Source organism: Achroia grisella, unplaced genomic scaffold (genome assembly GCF_030625045.1).
Source record: "Achroia grisella isolate CSIRO2021 unplaced genomic scaffold, CSIRO_AGI_Agris_v1 utg1419, whole genome shotgun sequence".
NCBI lineage: Eukaryota > Metazoa > Arthropoda > Insecta > Lepidoptera > Pyralidae > Achroia > Achroia grisella.
Genome location: NW_026712630.1, coordinates 324,754 through 346,101, shown reverse-complemented (window position 1 = coordinate 346,101; position 21,348 = coordinate 324,754). Strand labels below are relative to the sequence as shown.

Below are 21,348 nucleotides of genomic sequence, written 5' to 3'. Positions count from 1 at the left end.
GGACATGTTGAATAAAACATGAAAGTACGGATTTCAAAACGGCAATATATAATTTAATATCTTTTGAGAATTCAATGACCTACTACTGATATTGCTCTGTTTGTGTGCGCTGATAAAAGCAATTTAATAAATAGATCCCTGGACAAATCACAAAAATAAACTATAATACATTGTCTATATCTAAATTAATATACAATTAGTATTTGGTTTGACGTCAGTACGAATGTATAATTTAGAGATAAAAATTTCATAACATTGAACTGTTAATGATATAACAGTTTCCAATTATGACGCTAGATGGCGTTAGTAAACGATTTAAATGGCGTTGTTAAGATTTTTTTGTAATATTATATAATCAAACGGAATTTTTGTTCTATTCAGTTCCGTTCAGTTCTGTTCAGTTCTGTTCAGTTCTGTTCAGTTCTGTTCAGTTCTGTTCAGTTCTGTTCAGTTCTGTTTTGTACAAGTCAATATTGCTATAGCCTCGATCTAGTGTTGTGAATACGCAGATGCTCAGACAATGATACAATTTCGAAGCACAACTCTATTCTAATCAACCAATATGTTTTTGGTTGAAAAATAACATTTTTTATAATTTTGATATTACATGACTTTCACGTCAACAACCCCAAATAGAATAACAGTCGAGGACGTGCTAGAATTATTATAATTTAATTCAATACAAAATATATGTATTATTTATTGAAAGTTAAAATATTTTTGAAAGAAATTATGTCATAACTTTTAATAATAAACAATAAATAATGCACTGGGCACAATTCTGACATAATATAAAAGACATTTGTAATCTAAACAATTTTCTAACAAAAATATCATTCAAATATAGATTAATCACCACACAGAGCCATTTATTTCTAAACGAGGCAGAACTATTACAGATTTTATTTTGTAAATACACAAAATACGCTGTGATTAATACAAATATGATTATAAATTCAAATATTTGTATTGAAGTGAAGAGTTTATTTATACATTCAAATATTTGTATTTAAGTGAAGGGTTTATTTTATGTACAATAGTTAATATTAAGATTTATAACCTATAGTTTTGTTCACACTTGCCATAAACTCGAATATCAGTGGGAATTTAAACGATACTTTTAATTATTTAATTTACAACACCGTATATATATTCTACCTTTCATTTTCAATATTAACTAAGCTATATACACACACCGATGTATAACAATAAATAATATATATTTTAAAAGATCATCCATATTTTGTAGAAGTTTTTATACATCTTTGTATTCAGTTCAAGTAATAACTTTGTCACATTATCAACGTTTAGCAAGGGCTGCATGTTTAATAAACATAACTAGTGGTCACTCAGTGGTCGAAATTGACCATAACACACTTAAATTATAAGTTTGATCATTATTGAGGTTTTATAGTCAAAGACCATAGACCATATACACTTCTATACGTGTATGTATCAAATACATGGTAGTATGTTTTTTTATTTTAATAAGGAAATCTTGCCAGTTGTTCTCAATTGAATCTGTACCGAACTGAACGGTAGGGAAAATGTTATAACATAAGAAAACTGACGTTAATAATCGGCTAATCCTACATGAATAAATGATTTTTGTATTTGAATTTGATTTATTTCATTTAATTTAAACGTATGCAATAATAAATTGTATTACGTTTCGACTTGTAAAATGTGAACTTACAAGGATTGTTTAAAAGAGCAACACACAAGTTTCTTGCTTATTCTTCTTGTGATGAGACAGCTTTCCGAATAAGCGGTAGATTTAAAAAAATGTTGACTATTCAAAAGTGCTTAAATTAAGTTTATTTGAATAAATGATTTTCTATTCTATTCTATTCTAACAAAAAAATACATATTTTGGAAATAGGACCTTAAAGCAAAACTTTATAGTCGATTTTAAAATTTGTATATTTTGCCTTAAAACCCTTTATTATTCACACGCTAACAATGCCAGCTTGACAGTATATGAACTATTTGATACTTGTACAGTTTACAACCGTTATAAGAAGAACAAGCGAGATTCTTGCCACTTTTTTCATCATTGCCTTGCCTATATCGTATAATTTGGAAAAGTTTCTTTTCATAAAAAAAAATTATGAACTGGACAGAAATAAAACAAAAAAAACATCATACATGTCTTGTATGAATCTACATGAATTCATACCTAATTGTACATTTGACAATTACTGTCCATTTCAAAATATCTTTATTCATGTAGATCTATTACAGACTCTTATGATATGTCTGTGTATGACTGTGTATTATTATAAACATGTTCCACTATTATTTGAAAAAAATACGAGCCGAGTTTCTTGTCAGTTCTTCTCATCTCGATATCATTCCGAACTGACGGTAGATTTGACATATCATAAGAGTCTGTAATAGACCTACATGAATAAAGATATTTTGAATTTGAATTTGTCAAATCTACCGTCAGTTCGGAGTGATTCCAAGTTGAGAAGTACTGACAAGAAACTCATCTCTTATTATTTTGAAATGAGCTTGTACATTTACAAAAATACAGATTCACTTAAGGAGAGAGGGACCACCAGCATATGCTACTGTAATTTTATCAAGTCGTAATACACAGTAAAATCTGAATTAACAACTGTTACATAATAATACTCCTATCACCAATGTGGCAAAGCCTTAAAAAGACAAAGTCTGCACTTCAAACTGAACTGGGCTTTTTTTAAACCTACTTTTAATTTGTATCCGGTATCAGCGACGCGAAGAACGAGGTAAATATCATCCAAGTCACGGCTAGTAACGACTGATTACCATTGTCTGGTACAGGTGCCGCCTGCGGTGGAGTCGCGGGGGCAGCTCCTGCCTGAGGGGGCTCCCCTGCTGCTCCCTGAGGGGGTTCTACTACCGCCTCTTGTGGGGGAGCCTCCGCAGCCCCCTGCACGGGAGCCCCTTCCTCCTGGGGAGGGGTGTCAGCTCGATTGGCTGGTACCGGCTCGTTGCGGCGGTTTTCGGCTTGGTTGAGGTACAGATCTCGGAAGAAGCCGATTTGGTGGCTGGAAATTAATAAATTTGGTCTTAATATTATGTAATTCTTTATTAGAATACGAAATTAGAAGTGTTATATGTATACTAGTGAATTGTCCCGGCTTCGCACGGATGCATTACAATGATTGAATTTCTTAGATTGTTATATACTATAATACGGACGTATTATACATATAAACGTTCCTCTTGAATCACTCTATCTATTGCTGACAACTGCATTAAAAATCGTTGCGTAATTTAAAAGATATAAGCGATCAGACAACGGCAGCGAATTTTTTACTATGTATGGACTATTATATTGTGAACAGTGTGATATTAGAATATATCTAGGTAGATTAATTATAATAATAATAATATCTTAGGACAACTTACACAGCGCCATCTAGTCCCAAGCTAAGCAGAGCTTGTGTTATAGGTACTAGATAACTGATACAAATACATAGATTTTTCTTTTGTAAATATATACATATTATACATAGAAAATACCCAGACCGATACAAACAATCATACTTATGAATACAAATGCTTGTACCGTGCGAGGAATCGAACCCACGACCATCGGATAGTAAAGCGGTGTATTAAACCACTGGACCGGAGAGTCTGTAATTAATAAATTAATTATAGGTATAACTGTTTATTGTTTACTTTATATATGTCAGAACTTTTGTCTGTCATTATATGCCGTTAGTAACATCTATTTTATTCCTCTACGCTACAGAACATTCTAGAATTTCTCAAGTATACTCACAGATATCCAGCGGCTGCCAATAGCAAAACCAGTAGCAACCTGGCCGGGCTACCATACAGGTATACCAGGGAGAAGAGTATCGCCAGTCGGGAGGCTGCGTACAAGTTGTCCAGCCAGTCGCGAGCCGCCAGCGCGTCCTCGGGCTCCTCTTGCGGCTGAGGGTGCTGCGGGGGCTGGGGGTGTTGCGGGGGCTGCGGGGGTGCTTCGGGGACTGGCGCCGGTGGGACTGCCTGGGTGGCTTGCCACCTGTCGAATTTAACATTATACTCGTGACCGGGTGCTGCTTGTGGGGACTGGTCTGTTCGGGTTACAAACACTGATTAGACTATTTGCTTTTGCAATAGCATATGCTGGTGGTCACTCTACTCTCACAAATTTGAATTTAAAAATGAATCTGTATTATTGTAAACATGTACAACATTTATTTGAAAAGAATACGAGCTGAGTTTCTTATCAGTTCTTCTCATCTCGAAATCATTCCGAACTGACGGTAGATTTGACATATCATAAGAGTTTGTAATATACCTACATGAATAAAGATATTTTTAATTTTAACTTCTTAATTTTGGACAACTCTGATGGTCTAGCGGGTTAGCACCGCTTATTTTCGGTGGTCGCGGGTTCGATTCCTCGCACGGGACAAAGATTTGTATTTAGGAGCATGATTGTTCGTATCAGCCGGGTGTTTGATGTTTATATTATGTATTTATACCAGTTGACTAGTACTTAATACGAGCTCTGCTTAGCTTGGGACTAGATGGCGCTGTGTGAGTTGTACTGTGATATATTATTATTATTATGAACTAGCTGTTCCCGCGACTTCGTCCGCGTGGAATTTAGCTTTTATTTTCTAAAATAAAAGTAGCCAAGTCACTCCTTTTTTTTTTCGGACTACTCTGATGCTGTTGTTCGCAGCTGGCCTTTACAGCTTCACCGGACGTTATGGGGCGAGTGCAGATGGCACTCCAAACCAAGGAAGGACTTATGAAGCGGCTGAAGACCAACTCCTGCCTGACGGATACAACTTTAATCTGAGGGCACCACTAGGGGTTCAAATCTCGGCTCAGGCCGTCGTATATCGATCCCCGTGTGAATAGACGGGGGGATCGATCGGAGGGGGTTAGCATTCTACCGCGACTTCGACGGCGTTGTAGATATAGGGCAGGCCCTACCTCGTTGTTGGGGCGACCCATTCGCCCTACTCAATTGTGGAAGCGTGTACCCGCGCACAATAAAGTATTTATTATGCATAAGTGAAAAAATATTATCATTTTGCAATTCTCTATAAAAACTATAAGTGTGCGAAATTTCATACTCCACTCCATCATACGCGAAATTTTCGTAATAAGAATTACAAAGTTTTTGCTTCACATATATACATACATACATTTAATATAAATATACTAATTCCAACAATGCCGTTTGAATGACTCTGTCATTATCGTGGGGTGACATCATTTCATTCTCATAAAACATCTGTATAAATGCTTACATTATATTCATATATAGCTTATCTAGGTTTACTTGCGACCCGAGAATAGTAGCTACTTTGCCCAGAAGGTAAATGGCCATTCACAGAGCGTACCATATTTATATTCATATGCATGTAGTAAAAAACGGTTATTTCAATATTACAAACAGACACTCCAACTTTATTTATATGTATAGACCAGCTGTTCCCGCGACTTCGCCCGCGTGGAATTTAACTTTATTTTTCTAAAATAAAAGTAGCCAAGTTATTCCTTATTACATCAGCTACCTGCCAAAAAAAGTTCCGTCAAAATCGGTCCAGCCATTTCAGAGATTAGCCAGAACAAACGGACCGACAGACAAACAGACAAAAATTATAACAAATGTTATTTTGGTATATGTACCGTATATACATTCATATGCATGTAGTAAAAAGCGGTTATTTCAATATTACAAACAGACACTATTTAAAGGTATTTATGTATAGGTTACAGTTACTTTTCAATACTCAATGAATGACATCTGAATCCACTTAAGCGTTATCAAGCGGAGATAAACAGGAAACAAGTTGTTTCATGATAGCAAAAAATGTACATTAAAAAAAAGGCATTGCAATTAGATAAATCAGTAGAGTGGCCTTGTGACGTTTTATCTACTAATCGCCTACATTATCAAAGCCCTGTCGGGGAGTTGTATTTTTTTATATATGATAATGATGATGATGATGATGATGATGATGATGATGATGATGATGATGATGATGATGATGATGATGATCATGATCATGATGAGGTATGAAACTCTTTATTGAGAGATATCATCAGCATATTAGTAAGTGTACCTTTGTACAAATGTACACCTTTTTAAGAAAAATCTTACCTTTTTTGCGCAGACGGATTATGTAATTTCGTACACTTATAAGTTTATATAGAGAAAAAGTGCAGAATGATATTTTTTTAAATCTATATATATCTCAAATATATATAACTCAATGGTGACTGACATGTGACAATGATCTATCAACGCACAGCCCAAACCACTGGACGGATCGGGCTGAAATTTGGCATGCAGGTAGATGTTATGACGTAGGCATCCGCTAAGAAAGGATTTTGATTAATTCTACCCCCAAGGAGATAAAATAGGGGATGAAAGTTTGTATAAAACTTTATCAATTTTAAACCGATAGGGCTGAGACTTTGCATGCATAAAGCAACTTACTTACTTACATAGTCACACCCTAAGAAAGGATTTTGATAAATTCCACCCCCTAAGGGGATTAACGTGAGCCAAGCCATGGGCAAAAGCTAGTTATGCATAAAAATACATTACACACACGACCATGCATACAATACATACACGAATATATATTATTTTGTTTGATTGTTATTGCTGGTCCAAAGACATTTTGTATCTTTTATTACGATCGAATTTTCATTCGTAATGGATAAATATACTAAGGCAGACTTTATACAAAGTCGTTTGACGTATTTCATCCCCAAATATCTTGCTTTGTAACAGCATCTTGCTGTCGGCTTTTGTACATAAAAACTTTTATTATAAAAAACACTGACTAAACTAAAATTGCTATTATTCTAGTCATATTAAACAAGAAAATACAAGATAAGGAACCATCTATAAATTACGTCACACTTTGATGAGTTGATAAAGTGTGACATAGTGTGACAAGGAGACCCTAAATTGTGACGTCACTTTTCAAAATGTAATATACCGTTAAAATGTTTGTTTGCAATGGATAAATATACAAAGGCAGACTTTATACAAAGTCGTCTGACCTATTTCGTTCCCTAACAGCTTGCTTTGTAATAGCATTTTGCTGTCAGTATGTTGGCTTTTCAAGTATCATAACACAACTGACTAAACTAAAATTGTTAGTATTCTAGTCAGATAAAAAAGAGACCATCCATAAATTACGTTACACTTTAATAAGTTGACAAAGTGTGACATAGTGTGACAAGAATGTGACCCTAAATTGTGACGTCACATTTCAAAATTTTCGTATATTCCCCGTATTTGTCACAGTTGGCAAAATTGTTGACAAACTGTGACAAACACGGGTGAAGAGTAAAGTCACGAAAATCATGACACGTGCTTTATTGACCCCAAACTTTACTTACATGTTGGCATACTGTTGCATATACTGCACATACGCCTGCTGCATCATCATCATGTGGTTAGCGAGCGACGCCGGGTCATTAGGCACTGGTAGGTACTCCCCAAAGTTGTAATTAGGGTACGGGGGCACTCTACCATAATTATTTACAAACGAACTGAGGTAGTTCTGCATCTCAACCGTGTGATTCTGGTCGTTCTGCCTTGTCTCTGGTCGGGGCACAGTCTCCACTGGTCTTTCTGTGTTCTCTCTAGTCTCTGGCACGATCCTGCGCCTTATACCTTCGGTGCTTTGTCCTGGCTGTTCAGGTTCTGTCATTTTTCTTTTTGGTGTGCACACCAAGTGCATAGTATGAGCTATCTGGCTCTCATACGTTCGGAGTACGTCCTTCAGTACCGTTTTGTCTTCTAGCAGTTGGCCTGAGTATATAATCTTTTGTTCATCTGTTCTCTGCAAATTTAAAACAAACATTGTTAGAGAAATCATTATATTTCATGTATTAGTAACAATTATATCACTCTTTGAACATTTCTTCAATACTCGTGAACGAGTGTAGCTTGTAGAGATTGGTCTGCTCTAATCACTGCGACTGATTTAATCCTATTGTGTATTTAATATTTGACACCAATAAATTAGTGCTAGTTGGTAATTTGTATTCACACGTTTGAAGTACGACTTAAAAAAGTGAACTTACAACGACTATTTAAAAGAGCAACACGCAAGTTTCTTGCTCATTCTTCTTGTGATGAGACAGCTATCCGAATCAGCGGTAGATTAAAAAAATGTGAAGAACATTCAAAAATGCTTAAATTAAGTTTATTTGAGTAAAGGATTTTAATGTTTCTATTCTTGCAAAATTTCTAAATAATAATATCCTTGGACAATTAACACAGCGCCATCTAGTCCTAAGGTAAGTAGAGCTTGTGATACAAGTACTAAACAACTGATATAAATACATGCATAATATACATAGAGTGCTCCCAGACTAATACAAATCATATACGAGTATGATTTCGAGGGGGAACCGCATGAAGGTCAATCTGTACATTGCTAACAATGGGTTCAACAGTCCATTACTACAGCTCTACATTACAAACAATCCTCTTACCCTTGTAGTAGACATTTTTTTTATTGGATGATAAAGGATTTTTTTTATGGATGATAATGGAATATTGAGCGTCCGCCTGCGCTAACGGAGCTTACGCTGGCGGAGCACCAGTGGAGGATGATAAGATGAGCATGAGGTCAGGTCAGTTAGCCCATCTTGACAAATTCACCAGGAAATTGTCACGAGTTTCCAGGGGGAACCCCGTGGAGGTCAAGCTGACATGGTACATTTGCTAGCAATAGAATAGAAAAAAGAATAGAAAGTCATTTATTCAAATAAACTTACATTGAAGCACTTTTGAATAGTCATTACATTTTTTTTCGTTCGGAATCTCATCACAAGAAGAACGAGCAAGAAACTCGTCAATTTTTATTATTACTTTACATTTTTAAGTTTAAGTGTGTGAATACAAACCACCAATTAGCTTGAATTCAATAAAATACTCAAATAGAAAAAATATGGAAAATATAACCAACTGGTTAAACAATTAATAAGAGGAAATCAGTCATAGTGATTAGAGCAGACCAGTCCCTACAAGCAGCATCCGTTCACAAGTATGACGGATGAGCCAGCCATCACTGCGCTCGACCATATTTTAGGGAGCCCAATGACCCGGCCCACCACGACGCCACAAGTCTGGACATTTTAGTGAGCATGACTACTCAAAACACTAGACCACGTCAAAGCTACTTACAATGGGGTCATGAGTCCACATTACTAACAATCCCCTCGCCCCAATAATGGAATGTTGCACCCGCCTGCGCTAACGGTATACGATTGCGGGGCACCAGTGGAGGATGATAAGATGAACATAAGGTCAGGTCAGTTAGCCCATCTTGACAAATTCACCAGGAATCATGATACTTTCCAGGTGTGTGTGAAGATCAACCTGATGTGTTTTTTTTTATTGAGGGTTTTGGGCCATTGTCAGATACTTAGACCTGTAGCACTGCGACCTACGTAGATCTATTGTGCTCGCCCTTTATCAAAGTTCGCTACCTAGACCCGTCAGGGACAAGAATTGAAGGATATTCTTAGGATCGATGGTTTTTATCTCCTCAGGATATAGTGTATACTTTTCAAAGGAGATATTTCGTTTATGCATGAGTGGGCTACAATGACATGGGATATGCAGTGGAGTTTCTTCTTCTACTTGGTATGGTATATCGTTAGAAATAGGATCAAGTATACATTATTAACAATCCTCTTCCTACCTGTAGTAGACCATTGTGCAGGATAATGATTCATGAAAGCAGCTAACAATCAGTACATATTATATATAAAATTCTCGTGTCACAGTTTTCGTTCCCATACTCCTTCGAAAGGGCTTGACCGATTCTCATGAAATTTTGTGAGCGTATTGAGTAGGTCTGAGAATCGGCCAACATCTATTTTTAATCCCCCTTAATTTTTCAGTCCACCCCTAAATTTTTATTTTTTATTTTAAGGCAAAATTTTTAATTTCTCTTTTTTTATGATACAATATACAAAAATACATACAATCCTAAATTTTCACCCTTCTATCATCAACCCCTATTTTTTTATAGCGTTATTAATTTATATGGCAAAACAACGTTTGCCGGGACAGCTAGTCTTATATGTAAAAAAAAATTCTCTAGTCACAATGTTAGTTACCATACTCCTCCGAAACGGCTTCACAGATTTTTATGAAACTTTATATGCATATTCAGTAGGTCTGAGAATCGGTTACTATCTATTTTTCATACGCCTAAGTGATTATCCACCCCTAACATTTATTTTTATTTTATGGACAATTTGTTTTCAACAAGAAAATACATACAAACCCTATAAACAAACATAGAAGGGTGAAAATTTATCACCCTTCTATCACCAACCACTATTATTTAAAAGCATAAGTACTTAAATTTATATGGCAAAACAACGCTACGCTATCAAAATGCCGGGACAGCTAGTTATTTAATACTAGCTTTTGCCCGCGGATTCGCTCGCGTTAATTTATCCCCTTAGGGGTGGAATTTATCAAAATCCTTTCTTAGGGGATGCCTACGTCATAGTAGATTTATGCATGCAAAGTTTTCCCGATCAGTTTAAAATTGACAAAGTTTCATACAAACTTTCATTCCCTATTTTATCTCCTTGGGGGTAGAATTAATCAAAATCCTTTCTTAGCAGATACCTACGTCATAACATCTACCTGCATGCCAAATTTCAGCCCGATCCGTCCAGTGGTTTGGGCTGTGCGTTGATTGATCACTACGTCAGTCACCTTTGAGTTATATATATTTAGATTACTCAGTATATAACGATACTAGGTCAACATAAGTAAACTAAACTGTCTTATCTTCCGTTTCACATTGAACTATGTTTTCTTAACACTGACAATGTGTGTACTAAATATTAAAATTATACACATAATAAAAAACTAATCGTTGTCTACATGAAAGATAGAAATAATCTATATTCAAATAAACTTAACATTTTTTCAAACATAAGCACTTTTGAATAGTCATATTTTGTTGATTCTGCCACTAATTCGGAACGCAGACTCATCACAAGAACGAGAGAGAAAACTGCGTGTTGTTCTTTTAATTAAATGTTGTTCAAAATTACTATTTTAGAATTTTCTGTGAATATCTTTATCGCTGTCTGTCCCTATGTATGCTTAAATCTTTAACCTACATAGCGGATTTTGAAGGGTTTTTTGTTGATTCTAGAGGTTCTACCCTATTTCTTGTCGATATAATACCAGTTCATCTAAATAAAACCGGTTTTTTTGGAAATACTTTTATTTAGTTAACACGATATTTCAACTTTTGCGATGGATTACTTTTTGTACTTATATATATAATACATATACACCCGTGCGAAGCCGGGGCGAGTAGCTAACGAGTAGTAACTAGTAATAATAGATAAATTAGAAAAAACTGTTATTATGAGACTATCAACGTAATATAACACAAAGCTGTGATAGTTCGAATTTAGGATGTTCATCATGATAATTTCCTGATGAATTTCCCACGATGGGCTAACTGACCTGACCTCATGATCATCTTATCATCCTCTACTGGTGCCCCGTAAACGTAAACCGTTGACGAAGGCGCGCGCACCAGCGCGCGTGGAATTTAGCTTTAGTTTTCTAAAATAAAAGTAGCTTAAGTTACTCCTTATTACATCAGCTACTTGCCAAAAAAAGTCCCGTTCAAATCGGTCCAGCCATTTCTGAGATTAGCCGGAACAAACAGACCGACAGACAGAGAGACAAAAAATGTTACTTTGGTGTATGTACCGTATTTATAATCATATGCATGTAGTAAAAAACGGTTATTTCAATATTACAAACAGACACTCCAATTTTATTTATATATGTATAGATTTGAAAAAAAAAACCACACATCCGGTTGCAAACCTTTTAACTAACTAACTACATTTGTTATCAAAACCCACATACCTATTATTCCACATGTGGAGTACATTAAAATTCTCATAATTAACATTGTACACATAGCTTCAATTTCATGTAGTACTAGCTGTTCCCGCGACTACGTCCGCGTGGAATTTAACTTTATTTTCTATAATAAAAGTAGCCTAAGTTATACCTTATTACATAAGCTACCTCCAAAAAAAGTCCCGTCAAAAGTCATTTCAGAGATCAGCAGGAACAAACAGACAGACAGAAAAATTATGTATATATATGTATAGATTATTTGCACCGCCAACAACTTATCTCTGCACAACTCATGGTTGCCTGGTACAAAATGCCATTAGGTGTTAAGTCCGCAATATGTACTTTTTACTTATGTATGACGTATTTTTTAAATAAATAAAATAAAAAAAATAGGAGTTGATGATATTCTAATGCTGTTGGTCATTTGGCCTATACAGCTTCGCTGAACGATAGGGGGCGAGTGCAGATGGCACTCCAAACACGCGGAAGGACTTACGGAGCACTTAGAAATAGTGCACCAGCCAACACTGGTTTACGCTTGCAGGGCACCAGTTAGCTATTCAGACAGTGGTAAATTCACCATGAATTTATCACGATGATTTCCAGAGGAACCATGTGGAGGTCAACCTGACATGGTATATACAAAAATCAAAATCAAAATATCTTCATTCATGTAGGTCTATTACAGATTCTTATGATATGTCAAATTTAATGTCAGCTCGGAATGATTTCGAGATGAGAAGAACTGAAAAGAAAATCAGCTCGTATTCTTTTCAAATATGTTGTACATGTTTACAATAATAATTGCTGGCAATGAATCCACATTACTAAAAATTTCCCCAGATTCGATTGTCAAAGTGAACCCTAAACCTTATCAGTTTCTCAATAAAATTTCAATTGGCAACAATTATTTCTTACCATAACAAACTGTTGATTAACTAACTACATAATGTACTGACACCAAAAAAGGTCTGATATTTTTTTCAAGGACCATTGACACAGCGGCACCAAGCTAAGCAGAGCTTGTATTATGGGTATAGACAACTGATATAAATACTTAGATACATTTTTTTGTAACACATGTATGCATAATATAGAAACGAACCTGTAACTATAAGAATTCAAGTGGCCTTAGCTTTAAAAAAGTAAAGATCGCATTAATATACAATCTCAGAAAGTTACCTAGTAATGGGAACAAGAGGCCCCAATGTCAGACTGCATAGTCCTTGAAGGATGTAATGTGATGTAATGTCCTTAACTATAATATACTGAACCCGAACGAAGTTTACTAAGTAAACTAAAATAAGCCACAGCTACAAATTACACTGTCTCTCAAACCATGACATTAGCAAAATCACCGATCAAAATTAGTGGCGGCCATTTAAAATAAAGAAGAAGGATGTAATATGATAATTATTAAACATTCTTCAAGGCCTATGGAACTTAACTTCATCCTCACCTTATTATCATTGATGCATCACCAGCATATACAATATTAAAACCTGATTATGGGGGTTTTTAGGGCAAAATATACATGTACTAGCTGTTGGCAAACGTTCTGCCTTAAAATAAAAAATAATAATTTAGAGGTGGACTACCCCTAACATTTAGGGAGATGAAAAATAGATGTTGGCCAATTCTCAGACCTACTCAATACGCTCACAAAATTTTATGAGAATCGGTCAAGCCGTTTCGGAGGAGTATGGGAACGAAAACTGTGACAGGAGAATTTTATATATAAGATGTATATATATGAAGTCTTTACATGCAGACATACTGGATCTGACATGGTATTGATAGGTACAGAGACAGTAATCCTTAATAATAACAACCCCATTCTCTCAGACTGAATATGATTGAGGTAAGATCATAATTTTAAAAGAAAGTTACTTTCACATCAATGATATAGTAAATAAGCTGATATTCAAATTCAAAAATAATTTATTCATGTAGGACATTTTAGCTGCTTATGAACGTCAAATATTTACATTCTAATTTTTTTTTACCGTCCTACTACGTCCGTACTACCTACCGTCCATTCGGTATATAGATCCAATTGAGAAGAACTGGCAAGAAACTCAATTGAATTACTTTTTTTTTAAAGCCAGTTTATTTACAATGTATATTTATATAGGTGTCTATGTCTAACATTAAATGATTCAGTGCATGAACAACTATTGCCATCAAGTAATCCTTTAGTGAGTAATAGGCTTTGCTCAGTATGATTTAAGAGATGTTTTGAATTTATTTAAGGGTAATTCCAACATATCCTTTGGTACCTTATTGTAAATTTTTATACCTATTCCCATAAAAGACCTATTAACTTTTTCTAAACGATACTTGGGGACAGCAAGTTTCTCTTTAAATCTAGTATTAATATTATGAATATTGGTATGGAATATGATATGGTAAATAATAACTGTCAGCTAAACACATGAGCAGCACTATAAATCACTTTATCATGTGACACTCATTACACCACTTATACATTGCTATGTCATGCCTCCTATCCTGTAATTTCACTGCCTTATCTTCAACTGATACACATCTTATAAAGCAAGCTGTTTGGCAGTTGAGAATGGTGCTTGTAGTTTGATCGCCAAACAGTTAAGGCTAGGCTTTGGAGCTATATTGGAGCTTTATTAATTGCTTGATGATGCCTTGATCTGAGGTGAACAAGGCATCAGGAAGCAATTAGTCGTGTCTGTCGCAATATGGGTGTAGATTCAATAAGTTTAATCATCAATAGAGGTTATAATTCTTCCAGTAGCAGTGGTCAGATTTCCACACTGAATATTTGTTTACTCACATGGTTCCCCCTAGAAACTATTGTGAAAAATTCATGGTGAATTTACCACAATAGGCTAATCTTATCATCCTCCACTGGTGTCCTGCCAGCATAAACCATTAGTGCTGGCAGGTGCACCACTCCATTATCATCCATAAGAAAATATTTTACCATAGTCAGTTTATACATTTTTTTGTGTGTTACCTTAACCTCTATATACTATTGTTTTCATATATAAAAAAACAATAGTATATAGTAATACACATTAATATTTTTTACATTATCTATATTGTATATATATACAATTCTGACAAGAGATAATTTATGTTTGTGTATTATAAAATTATATATTTATATCTATGCGTGTTTAAATTACAGAAATCTAATTGTTTGCGATCGCAAACAGCCATATAATTAAATTTAAAAATAAAATTATAAAATTCAAATTTGGAATGTGACACATAACATCCATTTTGTTTTATTTTAATTTATATACATTTTGCGCTTCTTCTAGAACATTCTGTGTGTTCACTATTAAATTCAGTATACATTCTAAACACTTTTTATTTCAATAATACAACAACTTAAACATTATAATATTCCAACAAACATTAATTGTTATCTTAAAGATATACATATTAGTTGAAATTTTAATATTTTAATTAGTGATTGAACAGATATGCAGATAACAAACTCAAACTATTTGTAATTTGAGTAGTCTGTTTTTAATCCCTGAGACAAATTTGACTTTACTTATGTTGCCAGCTTTTACCTTAGTTTTTTATTTTAAATAGGGTTGAGGCACTATCACAAATTGTATTATTACCTATTTTTATAGATATATATTAGATTATTTCTAATTAATATCTATATTCTATCTAATTAGATAGAATATAGATATTAATTAGAAATAATGTATGGGTGTTTATTTAAAATGTAATAACAGAAAATTAATAAATATAAGGTTGGTGTATCAGATAGATTTTTCAAATTGACATTATTCTGGAAAACCAATACTGTCTTTTTTTAAAAACAAATGACCTTCTTATTAATTACTAGCTGTTCCCACGACTTCATCCCTGTGGTATTTAACTTTCTATTTCTAAAATAAAAGTAGCCTAAGTTACTCCTTATTACATCAGCTACCAGCCAAAAATCCCGTCAAATTCGGTCCAGCTATTTCAGACATTAGCCGGAACAAACAGACAGACTAACAAAAATTGTAAAAAATGTGTTTTTGGTGTATGTACCATATATATATATATATTCATATGCATGTAATAAAAAACAGTTATTTAAATATTTAGCTGTTTGGATGAAAAAAATTTACAGGTTGTAGCTTAATAATGTAAAAATTACTATATGTATGTAAACCACTAAAATGTATTTTTATGTTGTATAATACAATAACAACAGTAGTATATTTTGAAAATAAAATTTTGAGAAAGTTTTTTTTATTATTTTATTTCCACTCTGACAGCTGTTGTGGAAACTTCCTATAAAGCTTTAAAACTAATATGTTAAAATAAAAACCTATGGTTAAACAAGTATATATAGATCACGGGTACAACCCCACCCCACTACAAGTGTGCACATTATTTGAAAATTTGAAAGTTACATCTGTCAATTTAGTCTCCAAGATAAAAAAACAGACTATAGTTTAAATTGTACATGTTTATTCAATATTAATTTATATTGATTTTATAAAGATAGCTGTTATGAGGATGGTAAATTCTGGAAATTCATACACTTTATAAGATTAATAATTCCAGAAATATAAATTAATTTTTTTGAGAATAAAGAATTTGTTAATAATGTGGACCCAATACATGTCAAGTTGACCATAACACTGATCCCCTAGTAAACCATTGTGATAAAATGCTGGTGAATTTGCCACAAGAGCTAGATGATCTGACCTTACATCAGAGAGAGATAAGATCAGTATTAGACTATTCAACACTTGGTCTTTATTGATAATTTACTGAACATTTACAAGAAACCGGAAATAATCCCGCGCGACATCCAAGACATGCTAACTAATTTTGAAACATATATACCTATATATTTATATGTTACCCCTATATCGATAAAACTTTAAATAATTGATACAAGGATATGACTTAAATTTTGAACACGAATGAAAACATAATGAATAAACATACATGAGAATTGGCCTTTGGCCTCATCACTTGTTCAAATATGAAGAAGTATAAACGTAGACTAGGCTGTATGGTCTAAGGATCTTTGCCTGTTCCATCACTGAAAAGGAGATGGACGAATATGGGAAAAAAAAAAATCATCTTATCTTTCTCTGGTGGCCCAACAGTGAAACTGTTAGCCAATGTAGCACCATTTCATTATCATCCATTAAAAAATATATCTAAACTAAGATATGAATACAAAATTGATTTTACAATCTAATACAAACATTTTGTTTTCAAATAACGCAAACCCATTTATATTGATTATACCCTGATAAGTCGTAGTCAACGAATATCATTAATAATAACATATGATGCATTCATTTAGTACAAATTAAAAAAAATAGTGTGCGTGCGCGAAACTAATGAAAACATACCGGTTTATTCGGATACACCTCTGAAAGATGTCCCTTCAACTGGCCAACAGTCCATGATGATTGACACTCAATGTTCTGGTCCGCAATTTGTTGGTTCGGCGCCTTCACAATCAACGTAACATTATCCGGTATCATTTTTCAATCATCCAATTGTCACTAGTGTTATCTAACAGTGTACACTTAAGAAATGTTACTCGATAAAAAACGATAACACAGTATGAAAACACACATTTAATATTGAAATTCACAATAGAATCTCGAGAATTAGCTGACAACTAAGATGTTTTAGATTATACTGACTCTATACGGATATAATGAATGACGAAATTAATTCAATTGATGTAAATAAATAAGCGAAGATAAGGACGAGGAGTACTTGTCAATTTGTGTTGAAAATATCTGTCGAAGTGTCATTGGTCCAGCGGGTTAGATGACGTATCCTCCTATGTTTCCTCTGTATGCAATCTCAAAATCTGATTGGTCTATACGGCGTAAACAATATTATGATTGGCTAATAAATGATTAGTTTAATTTATCCAATCACCGTGTAGGAAATAAATGTCATCATAAGTTTGTATTCAATTACATGAAAAATAAGTTATTCTCTATACATACAGATAAATGAATATTAAAAAAATATTTATATTCGCTATATACTTTACAGAAACGTACCAAATAATTTGTTTATTAGTTCCGAATTTCAGTATGTACATTTTTTAAAATATAATATAAACAATAAATAAATTTTGACAGCAAATCAGTATTGTGTCAAATAATTAATTTATATCTCAAGTTTTATTTTAGTAAGTGTGCAACAGCGCCATCTGTAATTAAAATCGAAGATCACATTCAAAACACAACTTTAATTATTATTTATGTAGTTTACTTTAACAGCTGTTCAGTAAACATAAACAATAAGATTTAATTGCTCTTGACTACTTTGTCTACTAACTAAAAATAATTCCTAATGACTATATTGAGACCACCCGATATAAACGTACATATAAATTGGATCAGGCATCCTAATACAGATGGCGCCTAATGCTTACTTAAACATTGTATTGATAAGACGCTCACTTAGTTGCTTTTGATTATTGTGTATATTTAGTTAAATAAAAATCAAACTCGAAATAAGAAAAAACTTTTATTCTAAATTTAAACTTAATTTCTATACTTAGTTATGTTTTGTCTAGAATTATTCTGTTATGTTTATGATTACAAACTACATGTGTAACCTTTTCTAAGTGTTAGTTAATCGAAATAAATATTTCAGATTTAGAATACAGTACAAAAATGGGTGTTACTGTGTAAGTGAATGAAAGTTGTTGTGTGTAAATAAATAAACGACATATCTGTATCTTTAATATATCTTTTAATGGAATATACGTTTTGTAGGTTACAGCAATACCCGGTGCCCGAACATAAAACTGGTACTTATGTGATAGAATTATTAACTAAACGAATATTAGCTCTTGGAGCGACCCAGCAGGGCCAGTTTCTTGTGGATTGCGAAAGTTATCTATCACTCCCACAAATGGGTATGTATTTGTGAACTAGAAAGAAATCTTTGATTTTTTAAAATTACTATGGCGGGAATCGATCGTTTGGCCCATCTGATCATAAACGTTTGTCATAGCTGTATAGACTCCTGAAACACCAACGCCGAATTTTTTATATTATATTTTTTTCCGTACCATCCAGTTCAGTATACAGATTCAATTGAGAAGAACAGGCAAGAAACTCAAATGAATTTTTTATTTATTAATATTAATTTTTTTTTTAAAAAGCCAGTTTATTTACTATGTTTACATATATAGGTGTCTATGTCTAACATTAAATGAAGATCCCATGCATGAACAACTATTGCCATGCATGCTCGTCATTCAAGTAATTGTTTAATGAGTAATAGGCTTTGCTCAGTAAATATGATATTTTAAAACAGATCTTTTAAATTTATTTAAGCATAATTCCTATATCCTTTGGTATCTTATTGTAATCTTTTATGTCCATTCCTATAAAAGACCCATTGAATTTTTCTAAATGATACTTAGAGACTGCAAGTTTGTCTTTAAATTTAGTGTTAAGGTTCACCTTGCTGGAGGCCTTCCCACGCTGCATCTTCCGGTCCGCGGTCGCCATGCGAGGACTTTACTGCCCCCACCGGCCATCTGTCCTACAAGCTATGTGCACTGCCCTGTCATTGACACTTCAGTTTTGCAATTCTTCGGGCTATCTCGGTCACTCTGGTTCTTCTGCAGATCTGCTCATTTCTGATTTGATCATGCAGAGAAACTCCGAGCATAGCCCTTTTCATCACTCTCTGAGTGACTCTGAGCTTATTTATGAGGCTCATTGTTGCTTGCCGTATGTTATCACCGGGAACACACATGGGTTGTAAACCTTCGTATCTGGACGAAAAGATATATCGGAGCTTCCCAAACGCTGCACATAATCTCTAACTAACACCAATTTTGATTGGTAATTTTGCCTTCCATCTATCTGTCCATACTCACAAAACTCAGTCTTTAGTAAGATAAATATTAAACAATATATATAATTTATTTAATATATATAAATGTTAAATAAATGAAATTGACTTTTTTAATTTCCAGGATCAACCAAAACTGTTCACATCTTGCACAACTCTGAGCAGCCAGCATCGGTGTTCTCCATCCTGGAGAGTGGCACAAAGAACATCCATGTCATAGCTGATGGCCTCTTCGACTTGCTGATGATGAAACTTTCCCAACACTACACATCCAAGAAACAAACTAAGATAGAGAGCAAAGGTCCTAGGTTCGAACTTGGAGATTTTTGTGTCAAACTAGGCTCAGTGACAATGAATCAGAATTTTAAAGGGATATTAATTGAGGTACAGTATTTGTTATTTATTTAATGAGTAATTATGAGGATGGTTTATATGTATAACTAGCTTTACCCACAACTTCATCTGCGTGGAATTTAACAAAAAAAATTAATTAGAAAATTTTTCTAAAATAAAAGTAGCCTAAGTTACTCCTTATTACATCAGCTACCTGCCAAAAAAAGTCCCGTCAAAACCTAGCTCTTTCAGAGATAAGCCAAAACAAACAGACAGACAGACGAAAATTGTAAAAAATGTTATTTTGGTGTATGTACCGTATTTATATTCCTATGCATGTAGCAAAAAACGGTTATTTCAATGTTACACTCAGATCAATGATCAAGATCAATGTTCATATAGACACTCCAATATTATTTATATGTATAGATATATGAAATGAAAAAACCAACATAAAATATTTTTTTTTAACAAGCTATCACAAGTAAAAAAACATTTCAGGTGGAATACCGACCATGTGTAATGGCCAACGCAGTTTGGGGTCTACTCCGGGAGTTCCTGCAGGGTCTACTCGGACCGTCAGTACCTGTACAGCCTCCCCAGCATCTCCTCAGCAAGATGAACGAAATCTATGCCCCCATAGACACCATATACCAGTATTTAGAACATTTTAGTGCGTACAGAAAAGTTACTGGTTTGAGAAATGCGTGAATATTTTTTTTTGTGATTGAAGAAGTTTGAGAAATGCCGAATTTTTTTGTGATTGATGTTTGGGAATAGATTCTGAACTGGACATGTATAGTTTTGTAATTACAATCACATTGGTTGATGATGTAGTGTTTAAAAAAGATGTAATTGTAACATAAGTGTAAGATTTTTTACTGTAAAATAAGAATTAATGCAATAGAAATTTCATGTATTACTTATTTCATTTCATACAGCGTTCGGGTAGCTCCGATATATCTTTTCGTCCAAATTACAGTGTCTCAAGACGAAGGTTTACGATCAATGTGTGTAGCCAGTGATGACTTACGGCACAGAGACGTGGTCGCTAACTATGGGCCTCATGAATAAGCTCAGAGTCACTCAAGGGCAATGGAATATGCTCGGAGTTTCTCTACGTGATCGAATCAGAAGTGAGGAGTGAAATGTCTATCTCTTAATGATGGTGGGATACCATAATTATTTTTTTAAATGCGAACGCGAACTTTTTTGTTGAGCTTTTTAAGATGTAGAATACTGTAGGA

General features: G+C 34.0%; 2 protein-coding genes across 2 annotated transcripts; one reads left to right on the top strand and one right to left on the bottom strand.

Annotated features, from left to right (window-relative positions):
• Window positions 1-2,650: 2,650 nt before the first annotated feature.
• Window positions 2,651-17,547, bottom strand: LOC131855455 (homocysteine-responsive endoplasmic reticulum-resident ubiquitin-like domain member 2 protein). Its single transcript, XM_059206734.1, has 4 exons — window positions 17,281-17,547; window positions 7,384-7,829; window positions 3,779-4,024; window positions 2,651-3,038 (listed from the first exon to the last, which is right to left on the bottom strand). The coding sequence occupies exons 1-4, from the start codon at window positions 17,413-17,415 to the stop codon at window positions 2,720-2,722; spliced, it is 1,146 nt and encodes a 381-aa protein (XP_059062717.1). The 5' UTR covers window positions 17,416-17,547; the 3' UTR covers window positions 2,651-2,719.
• Window positions 17,548-18,508: 961 nt separating this feature from the next.
• Window positions 18,509-20,996, top strand: LOC131855456 (mediator of RNA polymerase II transcription subunit 20). Its single transcript, XM_059206735.1, has 4 exons — window positions 18,509-18,587; window positions 18,676-18,818; window positions 19,893-20,152; window positions 20,603-20,996. Exons 1-4 carry the CDS (start codon window positions 18,574-18,576, stop codon window positions 20,810-20,812), a joined length of 627 nt encoding a protein of 208 aa, XP_059062718.1. The 5' UTR covers window positions 18,509-18,573; the 3' UTR covers window positions 20,813-20,996.
• The last annotated feature ends 352 nt before the right edge of the window (window positions 20,997-21,348 follow it).